Below are 26141 nucleotides of genomic sequence, written 5' to 3' on the forward strand. Positions count from 1 at the left end.
ACAATATAAAGGGTAAAGTACACTTTTTATCCTTTATGTATGTATTGGATTTAGGGCTGTAAACGAACCGAACGTTCAGCGAACAGTTCGTAAATCGTTCGGCGGGATGTTCGTTTATGTTCGTTCGTTTAATAAACGAACGAACATGAACAAGAAATTTCGTTCGATTAGTTAAATGAACGAACATGAACAGAGGTCTCGTTCGTTCGATTGTGTTCGTGAACGTTCGGTAAGGTGTTCGTGAACGTGTTCGTGAACATTCATTGATTTGCATTCGTTTATGTTCGTATGTTTGTGTTTTAATTGAAGATCTTTGTACTTTCTTATATTTTATTTGTACTTTTTATATTATTAAACTTTTATTTATTTTATTTCTCTAACAATTAAACTAGAAAACCCACTTTCACCTTGTTTATGCATCATTTCCCTTTCATTTATCATTATTTACATCCACGAATACGAACGACCTCCGTTCTACAATAAAGGATTCAAGTTCGAGTGCTACTCTCTGGGCTATCTATCTTTATCCTTCATCGCGTTCGCCAAATTTATTTGTGTTCGTTTATGTTCGTGAACCGTTCGCGAACACGCTCATTTCCTTAATGAACGAACACGAACATAGAAACTCGTTCGGTAAGTGTTCATGAACCGTTCATGAACACATTTATTTCCTTAACGAACGAACACGAACAAAGCCTTGTTCGTGTTCTTTCGTTAAGGAAATAAATATGTTCATGAACGGTTCCTGAACACTTACCGAACGAGTTTCTATGTTCGTGTTCGTTCATTAAGGAAATGAGCGTGTTCGCGAACGGTTCACGAACATAAACGAACACAAATAAATTTGGATTACAATGGATTACAATGGATTACAATGGATGTCCTTTAACTTCAATAATTACAGTCACAGTCCTTTTTTTCTTAAAACCATTACACCCTCGGTCCTTTGGCACTAACCCCATTTATTTTCAGCGTTAAGTGAAGTCACATGCACCTCATGTGAGGGTAAAAATGTCATTTATCATCCCTCTTTTATTGCCCCTCATCCTACACTCTCCTTTAAACCACCCACGCCATTAACCGCTAACCACTGCCTACTCTCCACCACCTACAACCACCATTGACTACAACCCACAAAACAAAAAAAATAATGATACAATCTTTAGACATATGCCCATCTCAACTCAAGGATCTACCATAACCAATCGTTCCTTTTGTTCAAAATCTCAGTGACTTTGAGTCGTGAGTCTTATTTCTACCGGAGATAACCCGTCGCCGGCGACGGAACCACCACCAACCACCGCCTTCTATCTTCCACCGGAGGGCGACCATCAAATTAAACGAGGGCGACCATCTGAGTTATGTTGGTTGATGTGAAGAACAGGAACAAGAAAATATGATGACAATTTGAATGCAACTTGGATTAAACAAAGAGTCGTGTGATCACAATCAGAACAAACTATTTGATGGTACGATCAAAAGTTTGAACGGATTAAACTTTGCTTTTTCAAGAATCAGATTTGTGAAAATTCTGGTGAGGAACGATGTACCAGAAGGAGTTAGAAAAATTCTGTGTCATCCCCTATTATCATGCGACGGTTTTCTTGGGTGGTTATTCTCAAAACTTCCGATCCAATCTTATCTCAAAAATAGAATATTATGTTTTAATTAAACAATTTCACTCAAAACAATTGAGATAAAGTTACCGTGTAAGTCTGGAACGAATATTACGAGATTGGATCCTTAATGCACTGATTAAAACCCACATGTATATAATCATTACTGTACCAATGTCATAACCTAAATAAAGGCCCACATTAAGTAATAATAATAAACATGAAATTGGTTTGTATGATGAGTCCAACATAACCAGTTCAAAGCCCAAGTATATAATATCTTATTTTAGCTAACCGAGTCCGCACTTCCGCATCACCTAACTCGATTAGTATAGTAAGATCGAATTTATCGACAAGGTAATCCAATATTACTAATCATGTCGATAATACTAAAATTACCAACATTCCTCCCCCATTTTAGTAATATCCATGATTACCTTATATTATTCTCAACCAAACACAAACTCATGCATAAATAAAAATGTCCTGAGGATTGAATTTTTATCTTAGTAAATTACACGATCCAAATATTCGAATATCGGGGTGTCGCTATGGATTGAACCCTTGCTATCCAATTGAATACTTGAAGGTAAAATACACATAAGTTTACAAATCTATATATTCTTACTTGACACAATATTTTACTAGCCTGTGTCCAATCCTTCAAAGAGTATATCAAAGCCAAGTCCAAGCTCCTTGAAGCGGCTAAACTTCATACTCTTATAGGTAGTTTCTTTATTCTTGCACCTGCAAATGCAATTTATCAAAGAACTATTAAGAAGTTATACTTCAACCTACTTTATCTGCAGTCTGAACACAAACCTTGGGATGGTTCTACTGTTGTGTTCCAATATCTTTATGACAAGCTTTCCACATTGAATTCAGCATCTAACGTTGTATTAGATGGGAATTGGGTGTCTTGGCATAGGATATTAAAGTGTGGACTTTAAACCCATCCCTTTGGCTGATTTATTCACGAGATCTCTTCCTAACCCTTTAGTTAGATGATCAGCCATATTATACTCAGATCTTACAAAATCAACAGATATCACTCCATTCATGATTAATTCTCTAATCATGCTATGTCTAACACCTAGGTGTCTACACTTTCCATTGTACACTTGGCTATAAGCCTTAGCCAAAGTAGCTGCACTATCACATCTGATAGATATAGGTGATATCGGTTTTGGCCACAAAGGAATCTCATAGATCAAAATTCTTAGCCATTCAGCTTCTTTACCAGCTGCTGCTAAAGCTACAAATTCAGATTCCATTGTTGAATTTGTGATGCAAGTTTGTTTCTTTGAGGCCCAGGAGATAGCACCTCCACCAAGTAAGAACACCTATCCACTTGTGGAAGAATGATCTTCCTTATTGTTTATCCAACTTGCATCAGTGAACCCTTCAAGCACTGAGGGGAAACCTGAATAGCACAAACTATAATTTATAGTTCCTTTCAGGTACTTAAACAATCTGTTTATTGCCTGCCAATGATGTGTGCTCGGGTTACTTGTAAATCTACTAAGTTTTCCCACCGCATAAGCAATATCAGGCCTAGTGCTGATCATAGCATACATCAAACATCCTATTGATTTGGAATATTCAAGTTGAGATATGGGGCTACCTTGATTAGGCATAAGCCTAATGTTAGGATCAATAGGAGTTCCAACTGGAGAACAAGTCAGACTGTTGAATCTCTTCAAGATCTTCTCAATATAATGCGATTGAGAGATTGATATACCATTGTTCCCTCGAGTGATCTTTATACCAAGAATCACCTCTGCCTCCCCCATATCTTTCATGGCAAACTTTGATGACAAGAACTCTTTGGTTTTAACAACTTGACCTAAGTCAGTACCAAATATCAACATGTCATCCACATATAGACAAATTATAACTCCTTTTCCTGAGGAGTCAAATTTGCTATATACACATTTGTCAGCTTGATTAAGTATAAAACCATCTGACAACACCACATCATCAAATTTTTGATGCCACTATTTAGGAGCTTGTTTCAAGCCATATAGTGACTTAACCAGCTTGCAAACCTTATGTTCATTTCCTGGCATAATGAAACCTTCTGGTTGTTTCATATATATTTCTTCATCCAATTCACCGTTTAGGAATGCAGTCTTTACATCCATTTGATGAATTACAAGATTGTGGATAGCTGCTAAAGCCAACAACAACCTAATCGTGGATATTCTTGCTACTGGAGCATATGTATCAAAGAAGTCAATTCCTTCTTTTTGTCTAAAGCCTTGTATCACTAGCCTGGCTTTAAATTTATCAATGCTTCCATCCACTTTCATTTTTCTTTTGAAAATCCATTTACATCCTAATGGTTTGCATCCAGGAGGTAAATCTGTCAACTTCCAGGTCTTATTCTGCATGATAGAATCAATTTCATCTTGAATAGCTTCCTTCCAAAATGAAACATCCCTTGAAGCCATTGCTTCACTGAAAGTTTTCGGATCTTCCTCAATATTGAAACAATATTGATATTGATATTCAATTTTATCCCTTGATCCTTCAACCAAATAAAGTTGGAAATCATCACCAAAGTTCTTGGCTTTCCTTACCCTAGTACTTTTCCTGGGTTCTGTACTAGTGGAAGGTACACCTTTCGTATTGACAGAGTTTCTTTCAAAATCTTTTAAACTCTGAGGCACATCTTTAAGTCTAGGTACTGAGGAGAACCTATCCTCATTTCCAAAATCTCCATCTCTTGACTCAATTACTGTGTGAACTGACACGTAATCATTTGGTTCTGTCACATAGAACCTATGAGCTGGAGAATGTTCAGCATATCCAATGAATATGCAATCGATGCCTCTCTCACCTAAGGTTTGTATCTTAGGTTCAGTGAGTCTCACTACAGCTCTACAACCCCAAACTTTAAGGTGACTTAAGTTTGGTGCCTTTTTGTGCCAGAGCTCATATGGGGTTACCTTGGTCTTTTTATTTGGAACCCTATTCAATAAATAGCAGGCTGTCAGCATAGCCTCACCCCAAAATCCTTCACTCAAACCCGAATAGGACAACATGGAATTAACCATTTCTTTTAATGTCCTATTCTTTCTTTCAGATACACCATTTTGTTGTGGTGTATAAGGAGCAGTGGTCTGATGTATGATACTAGTGGATTGGAAATAAACTGGATCATAATATTCACCACCTCTATCAGTACGGAGATTTTTAATCAATTCCTTTTGATGCAATTCTACTTCTTGTTTATATATTTTAAATTTATCTAACGTTTCATCCTTTGTATGTAACAAGTAAACATAACAAAACCTAGAAGCATCATCAATAAATGTCACAACATATTTCTTGTTTCCAAATGAGGGAGTATTATGAAAATCGCATAAGTCGGAATGAATGAGTTCTAAAACCTTAGATTCCCTTTTGACATCTTTAAAAGATTTTCTTGTTATCTTGGTTAACTTGCAAGTGTGACATTGATTATTATTCATATCAAAAGCGGGTATCAAGCTCATTTTAGACATGTCTTTCATTCTAAAATAATTAACATGTCCTAACCTAGCATGCCATAATTTTGATTCATTATCGACTTTATTACTAGAAGAAGCAATACACACGGATTCTTTAGCAAAAGGAACATGAACATTTAACTTAAACATACCATTAGATAAATATCCAAATCCTACAAAGGTTCCATGTCTAGACAAAATAAACTTGTCAGACTCAATGACCTGTTTGAACCCATAATTATTTAATACAATACCCGACAATAAATTCTTCCATATACCCGGAACATACAATACATAATCTAGTAATAAGTGTTTGCCAGAAGTAAATACAAGCTTGACTTTCCCGACACCTTTGATAGGCTCGGTTGCTACATTTCCCATACGTAATTCAGATCCATCATCAATAGGTTTGCATTCTTCAAACCACCTTAGATCTTTGCACACATGTATCGTAGCTCCCGAGTCCACCCACCATGCAAATTCATCATCCTGAATACAAAATGATTCAGCAATAAAAGAGACATAATTCGCAACCGAATTAATATTAACATCTGAATAATTACTCGAATAAAGATTCGAATTCTCTTTTACATTTAATTCTTGACATGCGGTTAAGTCAAAGCCCAAAGACTTATTCAATTCTGGGCCGCGTCCACTGTTGTGATCCGTGAAGGATCCACATCCATGAATTTTGTTTAAATTATGCATGGACCCATCACATTCCAACTCATTTACCAAGAATTTTGTATCTAAATTAGGATTGTGATGGAGGGACCCATCATGATCCAAATCATTTTCCATTGTTGGGTTTTTAATTATTTTTGTACTAAAATTAGTATCAAAATTAGACTTTTGATACATGGGCCCACCACACTCAAAATTAGTCACAATTGTGTGTTGCCTAAACTTTCCAATATCAGTAGATGATACTGTATTAGCCATACACTTTGTAAATTTGGATGAATAAAAAATAGAGTTTTGACACATACCATTCTGTGTTTGCGGATCCTTGGATCCACTTGGGCCCGCTCCATCCGAACCTTTGTTTCCTCCCGGAAGTTTCACACGATAATCCTTTTTAAAATGTCCCACCTTGTGACATCTCCAACAAGTCGATTTCACCTTTTTATTCGGTTGTTTATCATCACGGTTAAACTTCCGTTTCTGATTCTTGAATTTGTTAAACTTCCCGGATTTTCCATCATGTTCAACAACATTAATAGATGATGATGCTTGAGTTTTTCCTTTGGTTTTGTCATCTTCTTGAACCCGAAGTGACTCCTCAATACGGATATGACTACCCAATTGAACCAAAGATAACTCTTCCTTCTGATGTTTTAGAGTATGTTTAAAATCTTCCCACAACGGTGGAAATTTGTCAATTATTGTAGAAACAGCAATTGACTCATCCATGTTCATATCGTGTTGTGAAAATTGCCCCAAAATATGTAACAGTTCATTATACTGCTCCATAATAGGCCTAGAATCTACCATTTTATAATTAAAGAAATTGCTAACAAGGAATTTCTTACTTGAAGCGTCTTCAGCCATATATTTGGATTCGAGTGAATCCCAAAGTTGCTTTGCCGATTCCGCGTTTTGGTAGACATCAAACAATGCATCCGACATTCCGTTGAGTATGTGACCGCGACAAATATAATCGTCGTTTTCCCACTTGAGTCTTTTCCTGGTTTGATCGATTGGTTCATTCTCCACCTCTTCTGGAAACGGAGTAGAGAGCACATAAGCGACCTTCAAAGTTGTAAGCAGAAAGTGCATCTTCTTTCTCCATTTCCTGAAGTCTTGGCCTTCGAACTTTTCCAACTTTGCGAATTTGCTTGACATATCACGAACCGAATCACTTGATGCCATGAAATTAGTTTGTTCTTTGTTGGTTGATGTGAAGAACATGAACAAGAAAATATGATGACAATTTGAATGCAACTTGGATAAAACAAAGAGTCGTGTGATCACAATCAGAACAAACTATTTGATGGTACGATCAAAAGTATGAACGGATTAAACTTTGCTTTTTTAAGAATCAGATTTGTGAAAATTCTGGTGAGGAACGATGTACCAGAAGGAGTTCGAAAAATTCTGTGTCATCCCCTATTATCATGCGACGGTTTTCTTGGGTGGTTATTCTCAAAACTTCCGATCCAATCTTATCTCAAAAATAGAATATTATGTTTTAATTAAACAATTTCACTCAAAACAATTGAGATAAAGTTACCGTGTAAGTCTGGAACGAATATTACGAGATTGGATCCTTAATGCACTGATTAAAACCCACATGTATATAATCATTACTGTACCAATGCCATAACCCAAATAAAGGACCACATTAAGTAATAATAATAAACATGAAATTGGTTTGTATGATGAGTCCAACATAACCAGTTCAAAGCCCAAGTATATAATATCTTATTTTAGCTAACCGAGTCCGCACTTCCGCATCACCTAACTCGATTAGTATAGTAAGATCGAATTTATCGACAAGGTAATCCAATATTACTAATCATGTCGATAATACTAAAATTACCAACAAGTTATACAATCGTCGTTTTTAGGTGCTGAATCGACGGTATGATTGGTTGCAGGTTAATGGCAGTTTCCGGCAATATTTCTGCAAATGGTATTGCCGGAAAACGAAGGTCCGATATCCGTGATTAGCTATTCTTTGTGTGGATTAATGGGTATCACCGGAAAACAAAATGGGTATCGCCGGAAAACAGAGGGCGCCGATATCCATCGTTTTGTGTGGCTTAATTGAACATTATTTTATTGCATTGTTGAGTATTGAATGAGGAACATGGGGGTATGGGTTACTGACCGTGAAAGTGGTTTGTTTAGTTAGTGAATTGTGAACAAACAACACAGAACGATCGAACTCGATGATGATGAAGAGCTTTTATATTCTGGAATATTAAATTAACTAGGTTATCACCCGGGTAGGAAAATTTAAATTACATTAATCAAAAATTTCAACACACACTGATTCATTTCTATTTAAAATTAAAATCAAACCATACCTATGAGTTAAATATTGCATCAAGAGTAACACTAACTTGGCTTCAGCGCATATTGTGTTGTAAACTTCTTTTAATATAAAAAACTTTGTACCCAAGCCCATAATATTGTAATCAAGTATAAAATTAAAAACCCAAAAATAAGAAAGCTTACTTTTACAGGTTGATTTTAAGGTATACAAATAATTAATTCTATTTCTACACTAAACTATAGGTCAATGTAAACCAAAATTACAAAGAAGTAAGCCTTATACATCCATTGTCTACCCCAGAACCCCTAATATTATTTTCAAATCCCACATACATCACATATTTTGATATATGCATACATACATAACAAAAAGGTAAGCATTATATGATGTATAAACAAACATACTCTTGAAATTAATCATGGGAAATCTGTAACATTTAGCCAAAAAAAGTAAATTGAAAGCCACCCTTGCTGCAAACATAAACCACGAACCAAACAATGGTAAATACTGTTAGGGCTCTACAAAAAAAAGTGAACACATAACTAAAGAAGAATGGGCCACGAACCTATGAATTCGGGAATGATGATGCGAAGAAAGACGTAAACCCTCTCTTTAGGCTATGATCATAGCTCTAATCTAGCCGAGAAATCGTCGTCGTCGATGGATTCTGCTAACAAAGAGCAGCCCTTTATTGATGATGGAATCGATGCAATTTCTGCACCAGAATGACATGGAGAACGTATCACCAAATATAGATATAACTATATAAGATCAAAGTACAAAAGATCGAGGTAAAAAGGAACTTGAACTACTAACTGTTTTGATGAAAGTCAAGGCGAATGAGACGTGAAAGACTTCCGATACTCTCCGGGATATCAGTAAGTGCGTTTTTCGTTGCATCATCAATGATAGAATTACAGCTTAAAGAACTGTGAGCATGTCAAGTGAGCTAAAAAATGAAAACAAAGCATGTGACTTGCCTGCAATAAGTTCAGTGAGAAAAGTCCATGATGCAACCAATTTCTCAGATAGCGTTGTCAGCTTATTTCCCTAAAAAAAACTAATGATTTATGCCCACTACCAAATATGCATAAACGAAAACATGTGAGAAAAAAATGAAGAACCGATATCAACAGTTTGAGATACCTCTACATCTAACTTTGACATTTTTGAACAATTGCTAAGTTCTTCTGGCAAACTGGTGAGGCGATTGTTTGATGCCTATAAGCACGCACAAATTGCAGTATAAGATAGTACATCAATCGTAATTCGTAAGCATAAATTTTAAAACACATTGCACTATACAGCCAAATCTTGAGATCTGATAAATCTAGACAGTTTCCAAGAGAGCAAGGAAGATCCTTAATTTGGTTGCCGGAACAATCAAACCTGTAAAACCACATGTTCATAAAAAAATCATTTTATATGTTTCAATATAATTTCATATGAACTTACAGCCAAAAGTAAATAAAAAAACGTACTTTATCAAAGCAGTCGCGGATCCAACTTCTTCAGGTATCTCATTCAGCAAATTATTAGACACATCTAATGCCTTAAGTGATTTAAGCCTGTCATCAATGAATATAATAAAATACATTATAACAAACAAAAAAAAAATAAATGGTTTAAATATAACGCGCGTTAAAGTATCTTACTCTCCTATAGCAGTTGGAAGGTGAGAAAGCTTATTATGGCTAACATTCAACACCGACAACAACGGTAAGTTTCTTATGTCTTCCTTTAGCAACTGAATTTCATTATGAGCCAATATCAGCTTCTGCAACTTAACTGCCTGCAACAATTAAAAAATATTCCAATTATAATTAAAACATCAATTTTGTGAGATATTAAGAAATGCCTAACATAAAAAAAAGAATAATAAGAATATATATTAATAAATACCTCCCACTAGTTTTCACCTTCACCAACTGCATCCAGACTTTTGTATACCTCATCTGGCACTTCCCTAAAATAGAGTAAAATGCCATTTTCCGATTTTCATCCCTGAGGTTTTGTTACTTTTGCGACTTTCATCCAAAAGTTTTGATTTTCCGCATCTGGGTCCAAAAGGTTTGAATCTTGCCATTTTCATCCAACTCGTTAACTCCATCCATTTTTTAACGCCAAGTCAGGGGAATTTTCGTCTTTTTAGACATTTTTGTGATGTTTAAAGGGTTTGGTGGGGAGAAAGTCAACAGAGGTGGATCTTTATTTCTTATAGTGTTTTTTTTTTTATTTTAATAAAAAATGTCTAAAAAGACAAAAATGGCCCTCATTTAACGAAGAAAAATGGATGGAGTTAACAACTTGGCTGAAAATGGCAAGGTTTCAAACCTTTTGGATGCGGATGCGGGAAAACAAACCTTTGGACAAAAGTCGCAAAAGTGGCCAAACCTGTAACACCCCCAAAAAAATTGAATAAACATAAGATTAAATCTAATAGTAAAGAAATGATGCCTAAATTTAATTAAGATGAAAATAGAGGGGTCAAGGTTGTAACTATCAAAATTTGATAGTTAAAAATAACAATTAAGAAAAAAACCCCACACACAGTACGTGTGTGGGAGTTCTCTGCGATCAAACAAGGCAAAAGGAAGGGGGAAACCCTAGTTCAAAGAATCAAGTGAATCAATCCAAATTCATGAGCCAATCTGATGCATGTTCCCTAAATTGTGATTAGCTAACCCTAATCTCTTAAGTGGTAAGTTCAATTTCTGAAAAATCTTGAATTGTAGGATGAGGGGATAATCCCAATCTCGATTTCTTGAATTAAAATAGGGAAATCTGAGATGTAAATTACCTTCTAGGGCAAGAATTATGTTTGATTTTAGGTTGTATGAAAAATGTAGTGAAAAACCCACTTTGTTAAGATTATGTTACTAATAGAAAATTCATAAGGATTATGATCATGTTTTAGTTGATATGTGAAATTGTCGATATGTTGAGGGCGTGTGCCTTAGACTTTGGGGGAAGTTGGGACGACCAATTGCCACTGGTCGAATTTTCTTATAATAACAGTTACCATAGTGGTATTCAAATGGCACCTTACGAGCTACTATACGGGAGGAAATGTAGGACTCCCGTATGTTGGGGTGAAGTAGGACAAAGAGAACTTGCACCAAGTGATTTAATAGCAATAACGAATGAAAAGATCGAAATGGTTAGAACAAGGTTGAAAGCAGCTCAAGATCGGCAAAAAGCTTATGCAGACAAGAGAAAGCGTCCTATCGAATTCCAAGTCGGAGATTTTGTCTTGCTAAAAGTGTCCCCATGGAAGGGTATAATCCGTTTTCGCAAACGGGGAAAGCTAGGTCCTCGTTACATTGGGCCGTTTAAAATTTTGGCTCGGATTGGAAGGGTTGCGTATCGACTAGAATTACCGCCTGCTCTAGACGGGATTCACAGTACCTTCCACGTGTCTCAATTGAGGAAATGTCTCGCGGATGACACAGCATTAGTACCTCTCGATGACATTGAGTTAGACGAGAGGTTAAACTATGTAGAGAGACCCATAGCCATTAGAGATTTCAAGGTGAAGAATCTCCGCAACAAGGCTGTTAAACAGGTGCTGGTACAATGGCGGCACCGGAAGGGTTCGGATCTTACGTGGGAAGCCGAAGATGAAATGAGGAGACACTATCCTTTTCTTTTCGGTATGTCAAAAATTTAAATTATGTTCAGGTTTCGGGGACGAAACCTCTTTTAAGGGGGGTAGACTTGTAACACCCCAAAAAAAATTGAATAAACATAAGATTAAATCTAATAGTAAAGAAATGATGCCTAAATTTAATTAAGATGAAAATAGAGGGGTCAAGGTTGTAACTATCAAAATTTGATAGTTAAAAATAACAATTAAGAAAAAAACCCCATACACAGTACGTGTGTGGGAGTTCTCTGCGATCAAACAAGGCAAAAGGAAGGGGGAAACCCTAGTTCAAAGAATCAAGTGAATCAATCCAAATTCATGAGCCAATCTGATGCATGTTCCCTAAATTGTGATTAGCTAACCCTAATCTCTTAAGTGGTAAGTTCAATTTCTGAAAAATCTTGAATTGTAGGATGAGGGGATAATCCCAATCTCGATTTCTTGAATTAAAATAGGGAAATCTGAGATGTAAATTACCTTCTAGGGCAAGAATTATGTTTGATTTTAGGTTGTATGAAAAATGTAGTGAAAACCCCACTTTGTTAAGATTATGTTACTAATAGAAAATTCATAAGGATTATGATCATGTTTTAGTTGATATGTGAAATTGTTGTGATGCTTGAATGCTAGATAAACTAATTTTAGAATGGAAATTATGTGAAATTAGGGGAAGATGATTCTTGTGTTGTAATGAGTTAGTAGGAACATGCTTAATAGACTTGTACCTTGTACCTTAAATATGACGCCTACCAAGTGTTCGATGAAATGCATAAAAGATGAATGTACATGAGAATAGTAGAAAGTATTGACAAACTAAGTGAAGGAATGAATGTTCTAATGTAGGCGTAAAAGAAGAAGGTACAAGCACTAAGCAAGCGGAAGGAGTACAAGATCGAGGTATGTTTCGTTTTATACGAACCTTTATTATGTTTCCCATTTATATTAAATTTAATGTAAAAACTATCCTTGTATAACGAACGTGACAATGTAGGAAGTAAGCGACAAATCCCTTGTGGATTTGGGTATGTTAATGAAAGTAATGTTGAGTTATGCCAAACCCAATTTCACGGGTTGAATGTGTATGCTTAACTCTCTACGAGAGTGTTTATGCCAAACCCAATTTCACGGGTTGAATGTGTATGCTTAACTCTCTACGAGAGTGTTTATGCTAACCCCGATTTCACGGGTTGAACGTGTATGCTTAACTCTCTACGAGGGTGTTTATGCTAAACCCAATTACACGGGTCGAATGTGTATGTCAAACTCTCTACGAGAGTGGTTATGCCTAACCCAATTATTGGGTTGTTGTATGCTTAAGAGTAAGAAGGTTTATAAGGATAAAGCTAAAACGAAAGGTTATGATTTTCTATGGAGATAACTAACTTTTTAAATTGTGAATGTTAATGTAGGTAAGCACCTCTATAGGCGATTTGGAGATATGGACGAGCACATGTTCAAGCCTTATGATACCAAGCGCTTCCGCAACTTATATGCATGCTTTTGGGTCGTGTTTGTTACTTGTTAAACTTTGTTGAAATGTTTTAGAATTGAAAACTTTTCGTTTTGTTGGGATGGTTTTTGTAAAATGGGTCGTATTGTAAACGTTGTAAGTTATGTCAAAACAGGGGGTATGCCGTTTTACAAACGGGTCATGCCCAAATTTTGTAAAAATTTCTATTAAGTGTCAAAATTGTTTTTCAATGTCCGAAAGATCTTGCTTAGCATGTAATCTAGTATTTTAGGAAAGGCGGTCCTAACAAGTTGGTATCAGAGCCAAGGTTTGAGAGATTCGGCAAGAGTCTTAGTGTCCGAACTCAAACCGATGGCTCGTGTAAATGTGCTCGCTCCAAGATCGCCAAGGAGGTAAAATTTTTAAACGTTTGTTTAATATGATCGTGTATTATGCGCTACGGTTAAAGAATTGAGGTGTATTATGTTAAGAAATGTTAAGATGGGTTAAATGAGAAATACCGGGACCCGGGAAGCTGAAAACAGACCCGGAAAACAGTCGGAACAGCCAAAAAACTAAACTGCAGCGTTTTGCAAAACGGAGGGCCGTCGCCGACGGGTACCCTCCCGTCGCCGACGCCACCCCTTTTCCCGACGCGTTAACCGTCTGCCGACGGGGTAAAATGGCCGACGACCATTTGCAAGGCCCGTCGCCGACGGGTTGGTGAGCCGTCGCCGACGGCTTGTCTGATCCAGCCCACAATTTTCTTTGAATTTTTATGTTTTTATTTAACGGAACTTCCCGGGAGCCGGATTCATAATCTTGTCGGATCAATATGGGGCAGAATAAGCATGTAAGTAAATAGATAGATAACGGTAAAGGTGTAAAACCATCAAACGTTGAACGAAATATATGTGAAGGTATGAGATAAACGGCGAATGTATGGAATAAAATTCGAAAATATAAGAACGAGTATAAGTGACACGGAATGATGAATTATGAAATGCTAAGATCTATGATTCGAAATAAGTGTAACCATAATTTCGTGTAGATGGCTGATGCAAGAAATATCAATGATGATAATGATGATAACAATGATGCGGCTAGACAAGAAGCATTCGAGAACAGAGTCACGGAAGTAGCGGAAGGGGTTATACAAGCCAATCTACCACGGTTGGCTCAAGAAGTAGAAAGCCGAGTTCTGGGTGTGGTGGATGCTATGATGACCAGTAGGTTTGAAGAATTGAAAGAATTAATCGAAGGATCCAAGGGTAGAGGTAAGGAACGAAGGTGCACTTATAAGGATTTTATGGCATGCCATCCGACGACGTATGACGGTAAAATAGATCCTGTTGAATGTCAAAGATGGGTCTCGAACATAGAGGCGGTCTTTATACGAAGTCGGTGTGATAAGGAGGATCAAGTGATGTTCGCTACCGGTTTACTAACCCACCAGGCGAAGGATTGGTGGGATGCTCACAGCAAGGAGGTAGGCGAAGACAGACTGCAAGTTATGACTTGGCAGGAGTTTAAGGGGCCCTTCATGAGATATCACTGTCCTCAGTCGGCTATCGACAAGATTCAGGAGGATTTCTTACGCCTCCGGCAGAAAAACGAATCGGTGAATGAAATAGCAAACAATTTTATGGATAAAATGAAGTTCTGTGGAGAATTGGTGACAACCGAGAGAATGAAGATAAATCGGTTCTATGGCGTGTTAAAGGCAGAAATTAGGGAATTCATCACTCCCTCGAAATGTGAAACCCTCGAGGAGCTCATTAACTTAGCGCGGGATAGAGAGATCGAAATTAAAAGGCAAGAGGAGCGAGGTGAAAAGAGACCGAGTGAAAAAGGTGCAAGTTTTAGTCCATCCAAAAAGGGGAAGTTTCAGGATCAAGGAAGAAAGGGTAAGTCGAAAGGTGGGATTACACCATGCAAAACGTGTGGAAAGCTCCATACCGGAGAGTGTTTGCTAGGTAAGAAGGGGTGCTTTAAATGCGGTAAGGAGGGGCATTCGTCCTATCAATGCCCGGACAACCCAAAGACTTGTTTCAACTGTTTCGAAAAAGGGCATATCAAATCGGAATGTCCAAAGCTTCAACAAGGGTCAAAGAAAGAAGATAAGAAGCAAGAGGGTTCTAGGGCAAAGGGGAGAATGTTTCAGATCACATCTGAAGAAGCCAAGTCCCAGCCAAATGTGGTCTCAGGTATTTTTCTAATAAATTCTATACCGGTTTACGTTTTGTTTGACACCGGAGCTACTATGTCGTTTATCTCTAGTGAAATTGTTCAACATCCATCCTTTAAGATTGAACGAATGTCGATGCCCTTAGAAGTAGAGATAGCAGATAGTAAAAGTTACTTGTTGCACGAAATATGTAAAAATTGCAAATTGACCATTGAGGATGAGGAGTTTGCTATTGATCTTATACCCATGATCTTGGGGGAATTCAAAGTAATAGTGGGTATGGATTGGATGTCTCAAAACCATGCAGAGATAAAATGTGAAACCAAATCTATACTTCTCCAAACTCCAAGTGGAAGACGATTAAATGTACAAGGCGAAAGAAAGATGGAAGCGAAGCTATGTACTCTCGTTCAAGCCACTAAGTACGTGCTCAATGGGAGTAGAGCATACTTAGCTTACGTAGTAAATACTCAACAAAGCTTCCCAAAGCTTGAAGATGTTGAAGTTGTGAACGAATTTCCGGATGTATTCCCGGAAGAATTGCCGGGACTCCCTCCCGAGCGAGAAGTGGAATTCAATATCGAATTGAATCCGGGTGCGAAACCGGTCGCGAAGGCTCCCTATAGATTAGCTCCCACGGAAATGCGGGAATTAATGACACAAATACAAGACCTCCTAGACAAGGGCTTTATACGCCCAAGTGTGTCGCCTTGGGGAGCGCCCGTCTTATTTGTTAAGAAGAAAGACGGGTCGATGCGCATGTGCATCGACTATAGGGAGTTAAATAAGCTAACCATAAAGAACCGCTACCCTTTACCTAGAATTGACGACCTTTTTGATCAGTTACAAGGGGCGAGTTGGTTCTCCAAGATAGATCTGCGATCGGGGTACCATCAGGTTAGAGTACGAGAAGAAGACATTCCAAAGACCGCATTTAGAACCCGTTACGGACATTATGAGTTTTTAGTAATGTCTTTCGGGTTGACTAATGCGCCGGCAGCATTTATGGACCTTATGAACCGTGTATGCCGACCCATGTTGGATAGATCGGTAATTGTATTCATAGATGACATTTTGGTTTATTCACGAAGCAAAGACGAACATGCTGTACATTTGCGTGAAGTACTTGAAACTCTCCGTAAGGAGAAGCTCTACGCAAAATTTTCAAAGTGTGCCTTTTGGCTTAGGGAGGTACAGTTTCTGGGGCACGTGATAAATTCGGAGGGTGTTTTGGTTGATCCTTCAAAGATCGATGCTGTAATGAAGTGGGTTCCTCCGAAAAACCCAACAGAGATAAGAAGTTTTCTGGGTCTTGCTGGATACTACCGAAGGTTCATACAGGATTTTTCCAAGATAGCCTTACCCTTAACAAAATTGACAAGAAAGAAAGAGAAGTTTGTATGGGAAAAAGAATAGGAGGAGGCTTTTCAAATGTTAAAAGAGAAACTGTCAAGTCCCCCGATCTTAACATTACCAGACGGAACCGAAGACCTGGTGGTCTATTCAGACGCTTCACACCAGGGATTGGGTTGTATTCTTATGCAGAGAGGGAGAGTTATCGCTTATGCTTCGCGACAATTGAAGCCACATGAGGTGAATTACCCCACACACGACTTGGAACTAGCGGCGGTAGTGTTTGCATTAAAGATTTGGAGGCATTATCTATATGGGGCAAAATGCACCATTTACTCGGACCACAAAAGCCTTAAGTATTTATTTGAACAAAGAGACTTAAATATGAGGCAGCGGAGGTGGTTGGAGCTTATCAAAGATTATGATTGTGATATCCTCTACCACCCGGGAAAGGCAAATGTAGTAGCCGATGCGTTAAGCCGTAAAGAGTGTCCATCTCCCTTAAGAGTGAAATCCATGAAGATGATAGTTACGCCACGATTACTCGAAGCGATACGCGAATCCCAAGAAAAGTCACTCGGAGCGGAAGACCTGAAGAGGGAAAGATTAAAAGGTGTAATCGATAATCTAGAAGAGAATTCGACCGGGCTTAAGACGCGGTACGGCCGAATTTGGATCCCACGGTTCTGTGAAGTCAAGGCTGCCTTGCTTGACGAGGCACATAAGTCTCGATATTCTGTCCATCCCGGGGCTACAAAAATGTATCGGGACTTGAAGGTCAATTACTGGTGGCCGGGTATGAAGCGTGACATAGTTAAATACGTCGCGAAATGCCTAACATGCTCCCAAGTGAAAGCAGAACATCAAAAGCCGTACGGGAAGTTACAACCTTTGGAGATACCGATATGGAAGTGGGAGGAACTAACGATGGATTTGATAACCAAGCTTCCTAAGACAAAGAAAGGGCACGATACAATATGGGTAATCGTAGACCGACTTACAAAAAGCGCTCACTTTTTAGCCATCAAAGAAGCTTACTCTTCCGAGAAGATGGCAGAAATTTATATGAACGAGATCATATCCCGTCATGGGGTGCCCGTGTCAATTGTCTCGGATCGGGACACCAGATTTACTTCTCGTTACTGGCGAAAGTTTCACGAGAGCGTGGGTACGAAATTGCACATAAGTACCGCCTACCACCCTCAGACTGACGGCCAGTCAGAAAGGACCATTCAAACACTTGTCGATATGTTGAGGGCGTGTGCCTTAGACTTTGGGGGAAGTTGGGACGACCAATTGCCACTGGTCGAATTTTCTTATAATAACAGTTACCATAGTGGTATTCAAATGGCACCTTACGAGCTACTATACGGGAGGAAATGTAGGACTCCCGTATGTTGGGGTGAAGTAGGACAAAGAGAACTTGCACCAAGTGATTTAATAGCAATAACGAATGAAAAGATCGAAATGGTTAGAACAAGGTTGAAAGCAGCTCAAGATCGGCAAAAAGCTTATGCAGACAAGAGAAAGCGTCCTATCGAATTCCAAGTCGGAGATTTTGTCTTGCTAAAAGTGTCCCCATGGAAGGGTATAATCCGTTTTCGCAAACGGGGAAAGCTAGGTCCTCGTTACATTGGGCCGTTTAAAATTTTGGCTCGGATTGGAAGGGTTGCGTATCGACTAGAATTACCGCCTGCTCTAGACGGGATTCACAGTACCTTCCACGTGTCTCAATTGAGGAAATGTCTCGCGGATGACACAGCATTAGTACCTCTCGATGACATTGAGTTAGACGAGAGGTTAAACTATGTAGAGAGACCCATAGCCATTAGAGATTTCAAGGTGAAGAATCTCCGCAACAAGGCTGTTAAACAGGTGCTGGTACAATGGCGGCACCGGAAGGGTTCGGATCTTACGTGGGAAGCCGAAGATGAAATGAGGAGACACTATCCTTTTCTTTTCGGTATGTCAAAAATTTAAATTATGTTCAGGTTTCGGGGACGAAACCTCTTTTAAGGGGGGTAGACTTGTAACACCCCAAAAAAAATTGAATAAACATAAGATTAAATCTAATAGTAAAGAAATGATGCCTAAATTTAATTAAGATGAAAATAGAGGAGTCAAGGTTGTAACTATCAAAATTTGATAGTTAAAAATAACAATTAAGAAAAAAACCCCATACACAGTACGTGTGTGGGAGTTCTCTGCGATCAAACAAGGCAAAAGGAAGGGGGAAACCCTAGTTCAAAGAATCAAGTGAATCAATCCAAATTCATGAGCCAATCTGATGCATGTTCCCTAAATTGTGATTAGCTAACCCTAATCTCTTAAGTGGTAAGTTCAATTTCTGAAAAATCTTGAATTGTAGGATGAGGGGATAATCCCAATCTCGATTTCTTGAATTAAAATAGGGAAATCTGAGATGTAAATTACCTTCTAGGGCAAGAATTATGTTTGATTTTAGGTTGTATGAAAAATGTAGTGAAAACCCCACTTTGTTAAGATTATGTTACTAATAGAAAATTCATAAGGATTATGATCATGTTTTAGTTGATATGTGAAATTGTTGTGATGCTTGAATGCTAGATAAACTAATTTTAGAATGGAAATTATGTGAAATTAGGGGAAGATGATTCTTGTGTTGTAATGAGTTAGTAGGAACATGCTTAATAGACTTGTACCTTGTACCTTAAATATGACGCCTACCAAGTGTTCGATGAAATGCATAAAAGATGAATGTACATGAGAATAGTAGAAAGTATTGACAAACTAAGTGAAGGAATGAATGTTCTAATGTAGGCGTAAAAGAAGAAGGTACAAGCACTAAGCAAGCGGAAGGAGTACAAGATCGAGGTATGTTTCGTTTTATACGAACCTTTATTATGTTTCCCATTTATATTAAATTTAATGTAAAAACTATCCTTGTATAACGAACGTGACAATGTAGGAAGTAAGCGACAAATCCCTTGTGGATTTGGGTATGTTAATGAAAGTAATGTTGAGTTATGCCAAACCCAATTTCACGGGTTGAATGTGTATGCTTAACTCTCTACGAGAGTGTTTATGCCAAACCCAATTTCACGGGTTGAATGTGTATGCTTAACTCTCTACGAGAGTGTTTATGCTAACCCCGATTTCACGGGTTGAACGTGTATGCTTAACTCTCTACGAGGGTGTTTATGCTAAACCCAATTACACGGGTCGAATGTGTATGTCAAACTCTCTACGAGAGTGGTTATGCCTAACCCAATTATTGGGTTGTTGTATGCTTAAGAGTAAGAAGGTTTATAAGGATAAAGCTAAAACGAAAGGTTATGATTTTCTATGGAGATAACTAACTTTTTAAATTGTGAATGTTAATGTAGGTAAGCACCTCTATAGGCGATTTGGAGATATGGACGAGCACATGTTCAAGCCTTATGATACCAAGCGCTTCCGCAACTTATATGCATGCTTTTGGGTCGTGTTTGTTACTTGTTAAACTTTGTTGAAATGTTTTAGAATTGAAAACTTTTCGTTTTGTTGGGATGGTTTTTGTAAAATGGGTCGTATTGTAAACGTTGTAAGTTATGTCAAAACAGGGGGTATGCCGTTTTACAAACGGGTCATGCCCAAATTTTGTAAAAATTTCTATTAAGTGTTAAAATTGTTTTTCAATGTCCGAAAGATCTTGCTTAGCATGTAATCTAGTATTTTAGGAAAGGCGGTCCTAACAAAACCTTAGGGACGAAAATGGCATTTTACTCTTTAAAATAACTGAAATTACCATAAAAATGAAAAACAAAAAAAAAAAAAAAAAAAGATAAGGGGAAAATCAAACACACCTGGTCATAAGGTTTTGCATGAGATAAGCCTTCCTTCGGGGATCAAGAATCGGATCACTGGAAACGTTTCTCATTTCTGATTCAAGCTCATTTTCATTCATCCCAAATATATCTTTCCAACCGGGCTTGAAGATATAACCATTTGGATCTAACACTTCATGTAATTCAGATCCTAAATGAAATTAAGAAAAAAAAACAATATAACTAAGATATCCCCTAAAAAGTTAAAAGAAACAGAGAGACTGGAATAATATAAAAGATAAAATATACTTCTAAGTATAATTTAGAAATTTTGGCCAGCCGAACTCAACTTATTCTGACTTGTTACCTATATCCCCTGGCTCCTATGAAGCTTCGCCCTTGCACTTTCCATTACGACCATGACTTCATTAACCTGAACTAAAGAAGGGCAAAATTGTTATTTATTTGGCACTGTTTCACTTAAAATTGAGAAAAAAATTATTATATAGCATACCAAGTTCTTAATCAATTATCACATACAAATTAATGAAATGTTTAAAATCCCAATCTAACAAAACAAAATAAAAACCAAAAGATCCAATATCTCACAATACATAAAAACAACATAAAAAATGAGATTATTATTAATATTAAGAATTACCTAAGAAGATGAAGATCTTCAAGTGTTCTTGGAAATCCTACAACGTAAGATAAACTTTAAGGAGACCTACAATCAAACATAACACACCACACGCACCCGCTACTTTCCAGACATGATCGCCACTACATAACCATCGCTCAACATTAGGGTTCGCAAATACAAACATAAAACTTAAATGTTGAATCATAAAGAACTTTAAATTATATGTAGATCTATAAACCAAATACCTGATCGAAATGGGAATGATTCGTCTGATTTAATCTAATCCATGTAAACCGATTGCAATAGATAGATAGGGGGTGAAGGAGAGGCTAGGGTTTAGAACGATGTATGTGATAGTCGGCAGATGAGGATGAGCAATTTAGGGATTTTATTTGAGAATAAAGAGATGATTGGGAGACAAAAGAATATAGTGTACTAACCTTTGAAACTCGTCAACAAATGGATCTGCAGGAATTGTGTGGGAGGGAGGCTGCTAGGGTTTAGAATGAATGGGTGAAGGGAGAACCGGAAAGAACCCTTTATATTGTATCCATATTAGCGGGTCGGGTTACCAAAATGGGTATTCTAGAAAACCAAAAAGGTGGACAGGATTTTGGAGTCAAAACCAATTTCAAGAAGCCCTATGGTGATGCCACCTCATTTTCCAAGCCCTCATAACATCACATAAGCCCTTATTTATCATGTTTATATATATATATATATATATATATATATATAGATTATTTCATTTTTTAAAACCTGTTTTGTTTATTTGTTTAAATATACTTTGGATATATTAATAAAATTACTAAACTACCCTAATGTGCAAAGCACATGCCATACTTAACTTAAATTTTTAACTGGGTTAGAGTCAAAGGAGCTAGAATGTAATTAACGGTTTTACGAAAAAAAAGATTGTGATTGTAATTATTAAAGTTAAAGGGTATCTATTACAATTCGAAATAAACTTAAAGGACAAAAAGTGTAATTTACCCTTATTTATATAATGTCACGTGGCGTTCTTTTATTTAATTTATATATAGATTAAATTAATACTATATTAATATATTAGATTAATCTGTAATATTATTAACTATTGAAATATCTAATAATATATAAATATAAATAATTGTTATATATTATCCGATTTATCTTTGCGTCAATTTCTTAAGTTTTATTTTTTAAAGATTACATAGATTTTGTTTTTATTTTCTTTTTTTCATTAAAATATTTAAATTATAAACTGATAAATAATTAAATGAATATTTAAGTTAAATTTTATATTATCTTTATGTTATATTTTAATTGATGATCAATAATAATTAAGTTATTTCTAATTATTGTAGAGGATATTTACATAGCATCTTGAGCTCATATTTAATCAGTGGATAAATTAACGGGACGGATTTGATTTGCTTTAGTAATTAGCAATAAAAAATATATAATTTGAAGTAGTAGCAATTGAAATGTCATGTGCGATTTGGCGGGAATTCAATTTCAATCGATATCGTTTTGGTTCATTTCGGTAATGATACTCTGTATAACAACCGAAAGGAAAAAACCAAAGAAATAAATTCGTTAAACTTCATAGTATAAAAATTTTGTGGTCATTAAAAAAATGTTTAAACGTTAGTACTCTTGTCACAAAATACAAAAGAAAAGGAAACATTATATTAAAGTGAAAACCGTCAATGAAATCTACGCTCAGGTTGATGTTTAACGTTTAGAAGTACTAACACATTATTATTAGTGTTCCTTTTCAAATTATTTATAAATCAAGTTGTATAAATTGTGAGGTTTAACTTATGTATTTTATGATAATGTACTAATTATCCGTTATATATTGGCCTTTTTATATGTGAAATTTATTTCAAAATAATTATATTTTTCTTTAAATCCCAAAGAAAAAAAAAATTCGACATTTTGACTGGTTTAATTAAAGCAATTTCTATATGATATTTATCATCTTTAACTTACATAAGATTTTTTTATTTATTCCAGCCATCTAATACATGGGTCTATAACCTAGTTAATGAATAGAAGATGGATACCATTCACCATCCTGAATCCTAAATTCCTCTCATATTTGAATCCCAATATTTTTAGATATGGCTATCAATTAACTGCAGTTAAGTTTTGTAGCAAAATTCGAACGAAAAATAAGTGAGAAACGGACTCTCAAAATTCAATATTTTACACAACAATTTTTTTTACAATAAAATTAACACCACAATCAAAAAATCAGTGAGGATCAGAACACCCTGGTGCCACTAGTAACCTCCGTCTCGGACTAAATTGCCATACTTATCTCCCTCATGTTCCATTCACTATTAAATACTTACATATTCCTATCAATGACACCCAAAGCCCTCCTCTGCTCTCGACCTATTTGATATTTCAAAACCCCAGTCACATTTTTTAATTTTTTTATATGTGACACGTGAGCCTAACGAGGTTAGGGTGTTACAATATATCTTTAACATGTAACAAATTTTGAAAGATTGTTAATGTTGCTTAATACTTTTGAATATTAAAATCAACATACATAGAAATATTAAATTATTTAACTAATTCACTGTTTTCTAATGCGAGAATATCATTGTTTGTCGAAAGGACATTATAGGTACTCAAGTTTGATTCCATGTAATTAAGCTATGGACTCTAAAACAACTTATGTGTAAGGATTTAGAGACATAACACCTTACACAGATTTAGAGACACTAGCATACAAGTATATGATTTAATAATAACCATTTATTTAATAGGGTAAATTACACTTTTGGTCCTTTATGTTTATAGCAGGTTGCAATTGATTACCTTTAACTTTAATAATTACAGTCACAGGCATTTATTTGGAAACTCAGTACACCTTTCATCCTTTAACACTAACTTAGTGAAAATTTTCAGTTAAATCTATTCACTTAAGGATAATTTAGTCTTTTTACTTGATTATTTAGAACATAAATTAAAAGAAAATAACATCAAATATAAATGCCCCTATTTTCCTCACACTCTCTCTTTCTCTTTCTCCCCGAGACACACTTTGAACCCCCTCCCTCTCTCTCAACAAACTAGCAACTGCCACCATCAAACTCACCACCACCAATCTTTAAAAACAACTAATCTTTTTTTTTTCATTTTTATAAGCCAGCCGCCACTAAATCCTTTATCATATAAAACGTTGTTGTACATCTGAGATGAAGATGTAACCAACTTCTTGGAATTGTAGCACCAACATCTATAAATTTCTTAAATACCTTTGTAAGGGCTTTGAGATAAACATTCGATTTAGATATTTTTCCATATATCTTCCGTTTGTTGACCACCATCACCATGTAAATCAGATCCAGATCTGGATCACAAACAATATTTTCCCTTGAACCGGCGATGACCACCATAAGTGCCGTCACCATTCCGAGTCAGCAGATCTTGATTGGGGGGTTTTGGTGGTGAACTGGTGATGTGAAACAAGATAGTTTCTCTTAAGATTAAGATCTGAGGTTGAGATTTACAAGGGTTGGGTGGTGGTGGTGGGGCGGTGGAGGTAGTGGAGATGGGTGATAGTCGTGGGTTAGATGTGCAGGTTATGTCAAATAATACATATATGTGTGTATATATATATATATATATAACATATATTAAATAATTAATTAATTGTTTTAAAGTATTTCTATTTTATTTACTATAATATATATTTTTTAACGTGTAAAATGACCAAATAGCCCTCATATGCAATGCACATGATATAGTTAACTGAAAATTTTAACCAGGTTAAGGGCAAAGGACAAAACATGCAACGGGTTTTCCAAAATAAAGGACTCTGACTGTAATTATTAAAGTTAAAGGTCATTTATTGTAACCTGCTACAAACATAAAGAACGAAAAGTGTAATTTACCCTATTTAATATCTTAAAATTTTCAATCTTAAACTATCTATGTTCACCTAAAGGTCTTTTCATGTTCGATGTTTAACCCGTGTGTAATACACGAATCGATAACCTAGTATTATATAAAATAATGTTTTTTCAATATAAAAGTAAAAGCTGGAACGGTCAAGTAAGGAGACTCCCTTTACGATAAGGTGTATATGCAATGTGGTTTATAATTCGTCAAAGACAAAATTGCAGAAAACAACCTTTATGTTTTCTCCAAACTGCACTTTATACCTTTCACTATGAAATCGGTAAAAACCAACCTTTATGTTCATGTTTTGCTACAAGTTTAACCTTTAACACAAACACCGTTAAATTTTTCTGGTTAAGTTACCTCACATCCAAAGCATGTGAGGGTATTTTGGTCTTTTCTAATTTTTTTCAATACAATTTATTTATTTATGTATTTAGAGAGTAAGGTCAGATGAGAGTGAAGCAGAAAGAGATCAGATGAGAGAGAAAGCATAGAGTGTAACACCCCGTGTTTTCAAAAGTCAAAGTCAAAGTTAAGATTGACTTCTTTAACTGTAGTTAGTCTATTTTTCATGTTTTTATTAGTTGTATTATGTGGAGTAAGTGTTAATAATCAAGAAATCGAATGCTCATCAATGCGAAACGCTATGCGACTTGAATAGCAGGAAGTAACAATGCGATAAAGTCAATTAATCAATAACCAAGCTAATCAAATCATCATCGAACTCGAGACTCGAATTATGCGACTTTGGTGTTATTATACGTGTGTGCGCCTTATGTGTTACTTGTGCGTGTTTACTTTATGTTATGTGTGGTGTTCAATCGAATCGAAACTCAATCGAACTCAATCGAAACCGAATTACGATAATGGGTGGAAAAGGGATAGTGCGAGATATAGATGCTTGTATGTTAGATATAGTGGTTGGGATTAAAAGTAATTTGAATCGGAAACTCTATCGTATTCGTATCGTCTTTAATCGAAATTGAAATATCAAAAATCGTCGCACCGAACGCTCAAAACAGGCAGCTGAACGATCAGGCTCCCAGCCGTTCGAACAGC

General features: G+C 36.3%; 2 protein-coding genes and 1 long non-coding RNA gene across 3 annotated transcripts; 1 reads left to right on the plus strand and 2 right to left on the minus strand.

Annotated features, from left to right (window-relative positions):
* Window positions 1-8734: 8734 nt before the first annotated feature.
* Window positions 8735-10099, minus strand: LOC110936440 (plant intracellular Ras-group-related LRR protein 6-like). The gene is made up of 7 exons (XM_035987629.1): window positions 10031-10099; window positions 9767-9903; window positions 9593-9679; window positions 9410-9500; window positions 9258-9332; window positions 9092-9161; window positions 8735-8826 (listed from the first exon to the last, which is right to left on the minus strand). Exons 1-7 carry the CDS (start codon window positions 10097-10099, stop codon window positions 8735-8737), a joined length of 621 nt encoding a protein of 206 aa, XP_035843522.1.
* A 1049-nt stretch (window positions 10100-11148) lies between these two features.
* On the plus strand, window positions 11149-11781 carry LOC110892857. Its single transcript, XM_022140020.1, has one exon. It carries the CDS (start codon window positions 11149-11151, stop codon window positions 11779-11781), a length of 633 nt encoding a protein of 210 aa, XP_021995712.1.
* Window positions 11782-20794: 9013 nt separating this feature from the next.
* On the minus strand, window positions 20795-21711 carry LOC118481266. Its single transcript, XR_004865138.1, has 3 exons — window positions 21617-21711; window positions 21195-21231; window positions 20795-20966 (listed from the first exon to the last, which is right to left on the minus strand). It is a non-coding gene; the product is annotated as an uncharacterized LOC118481266 (long non-coding RNA).
* Window positions 21712-26141: the final 4430 nt, after the last annotated feature.

Source organism: Helianthus annuus, chromosome 1, assembly GCF_002127325.2.
Source record: "Helianthus annuus cultivar XRQ/B chromosome 1, HanXRQr2.0-SUNRISE, whole genome shotgun sequence".
Lineage (NCBI taxonomy): Eukaryota > Viridiplantae > Streptophyta > Magnoliopsida > Asterales > Asteraceae > Helianthus > Helianthus annuus.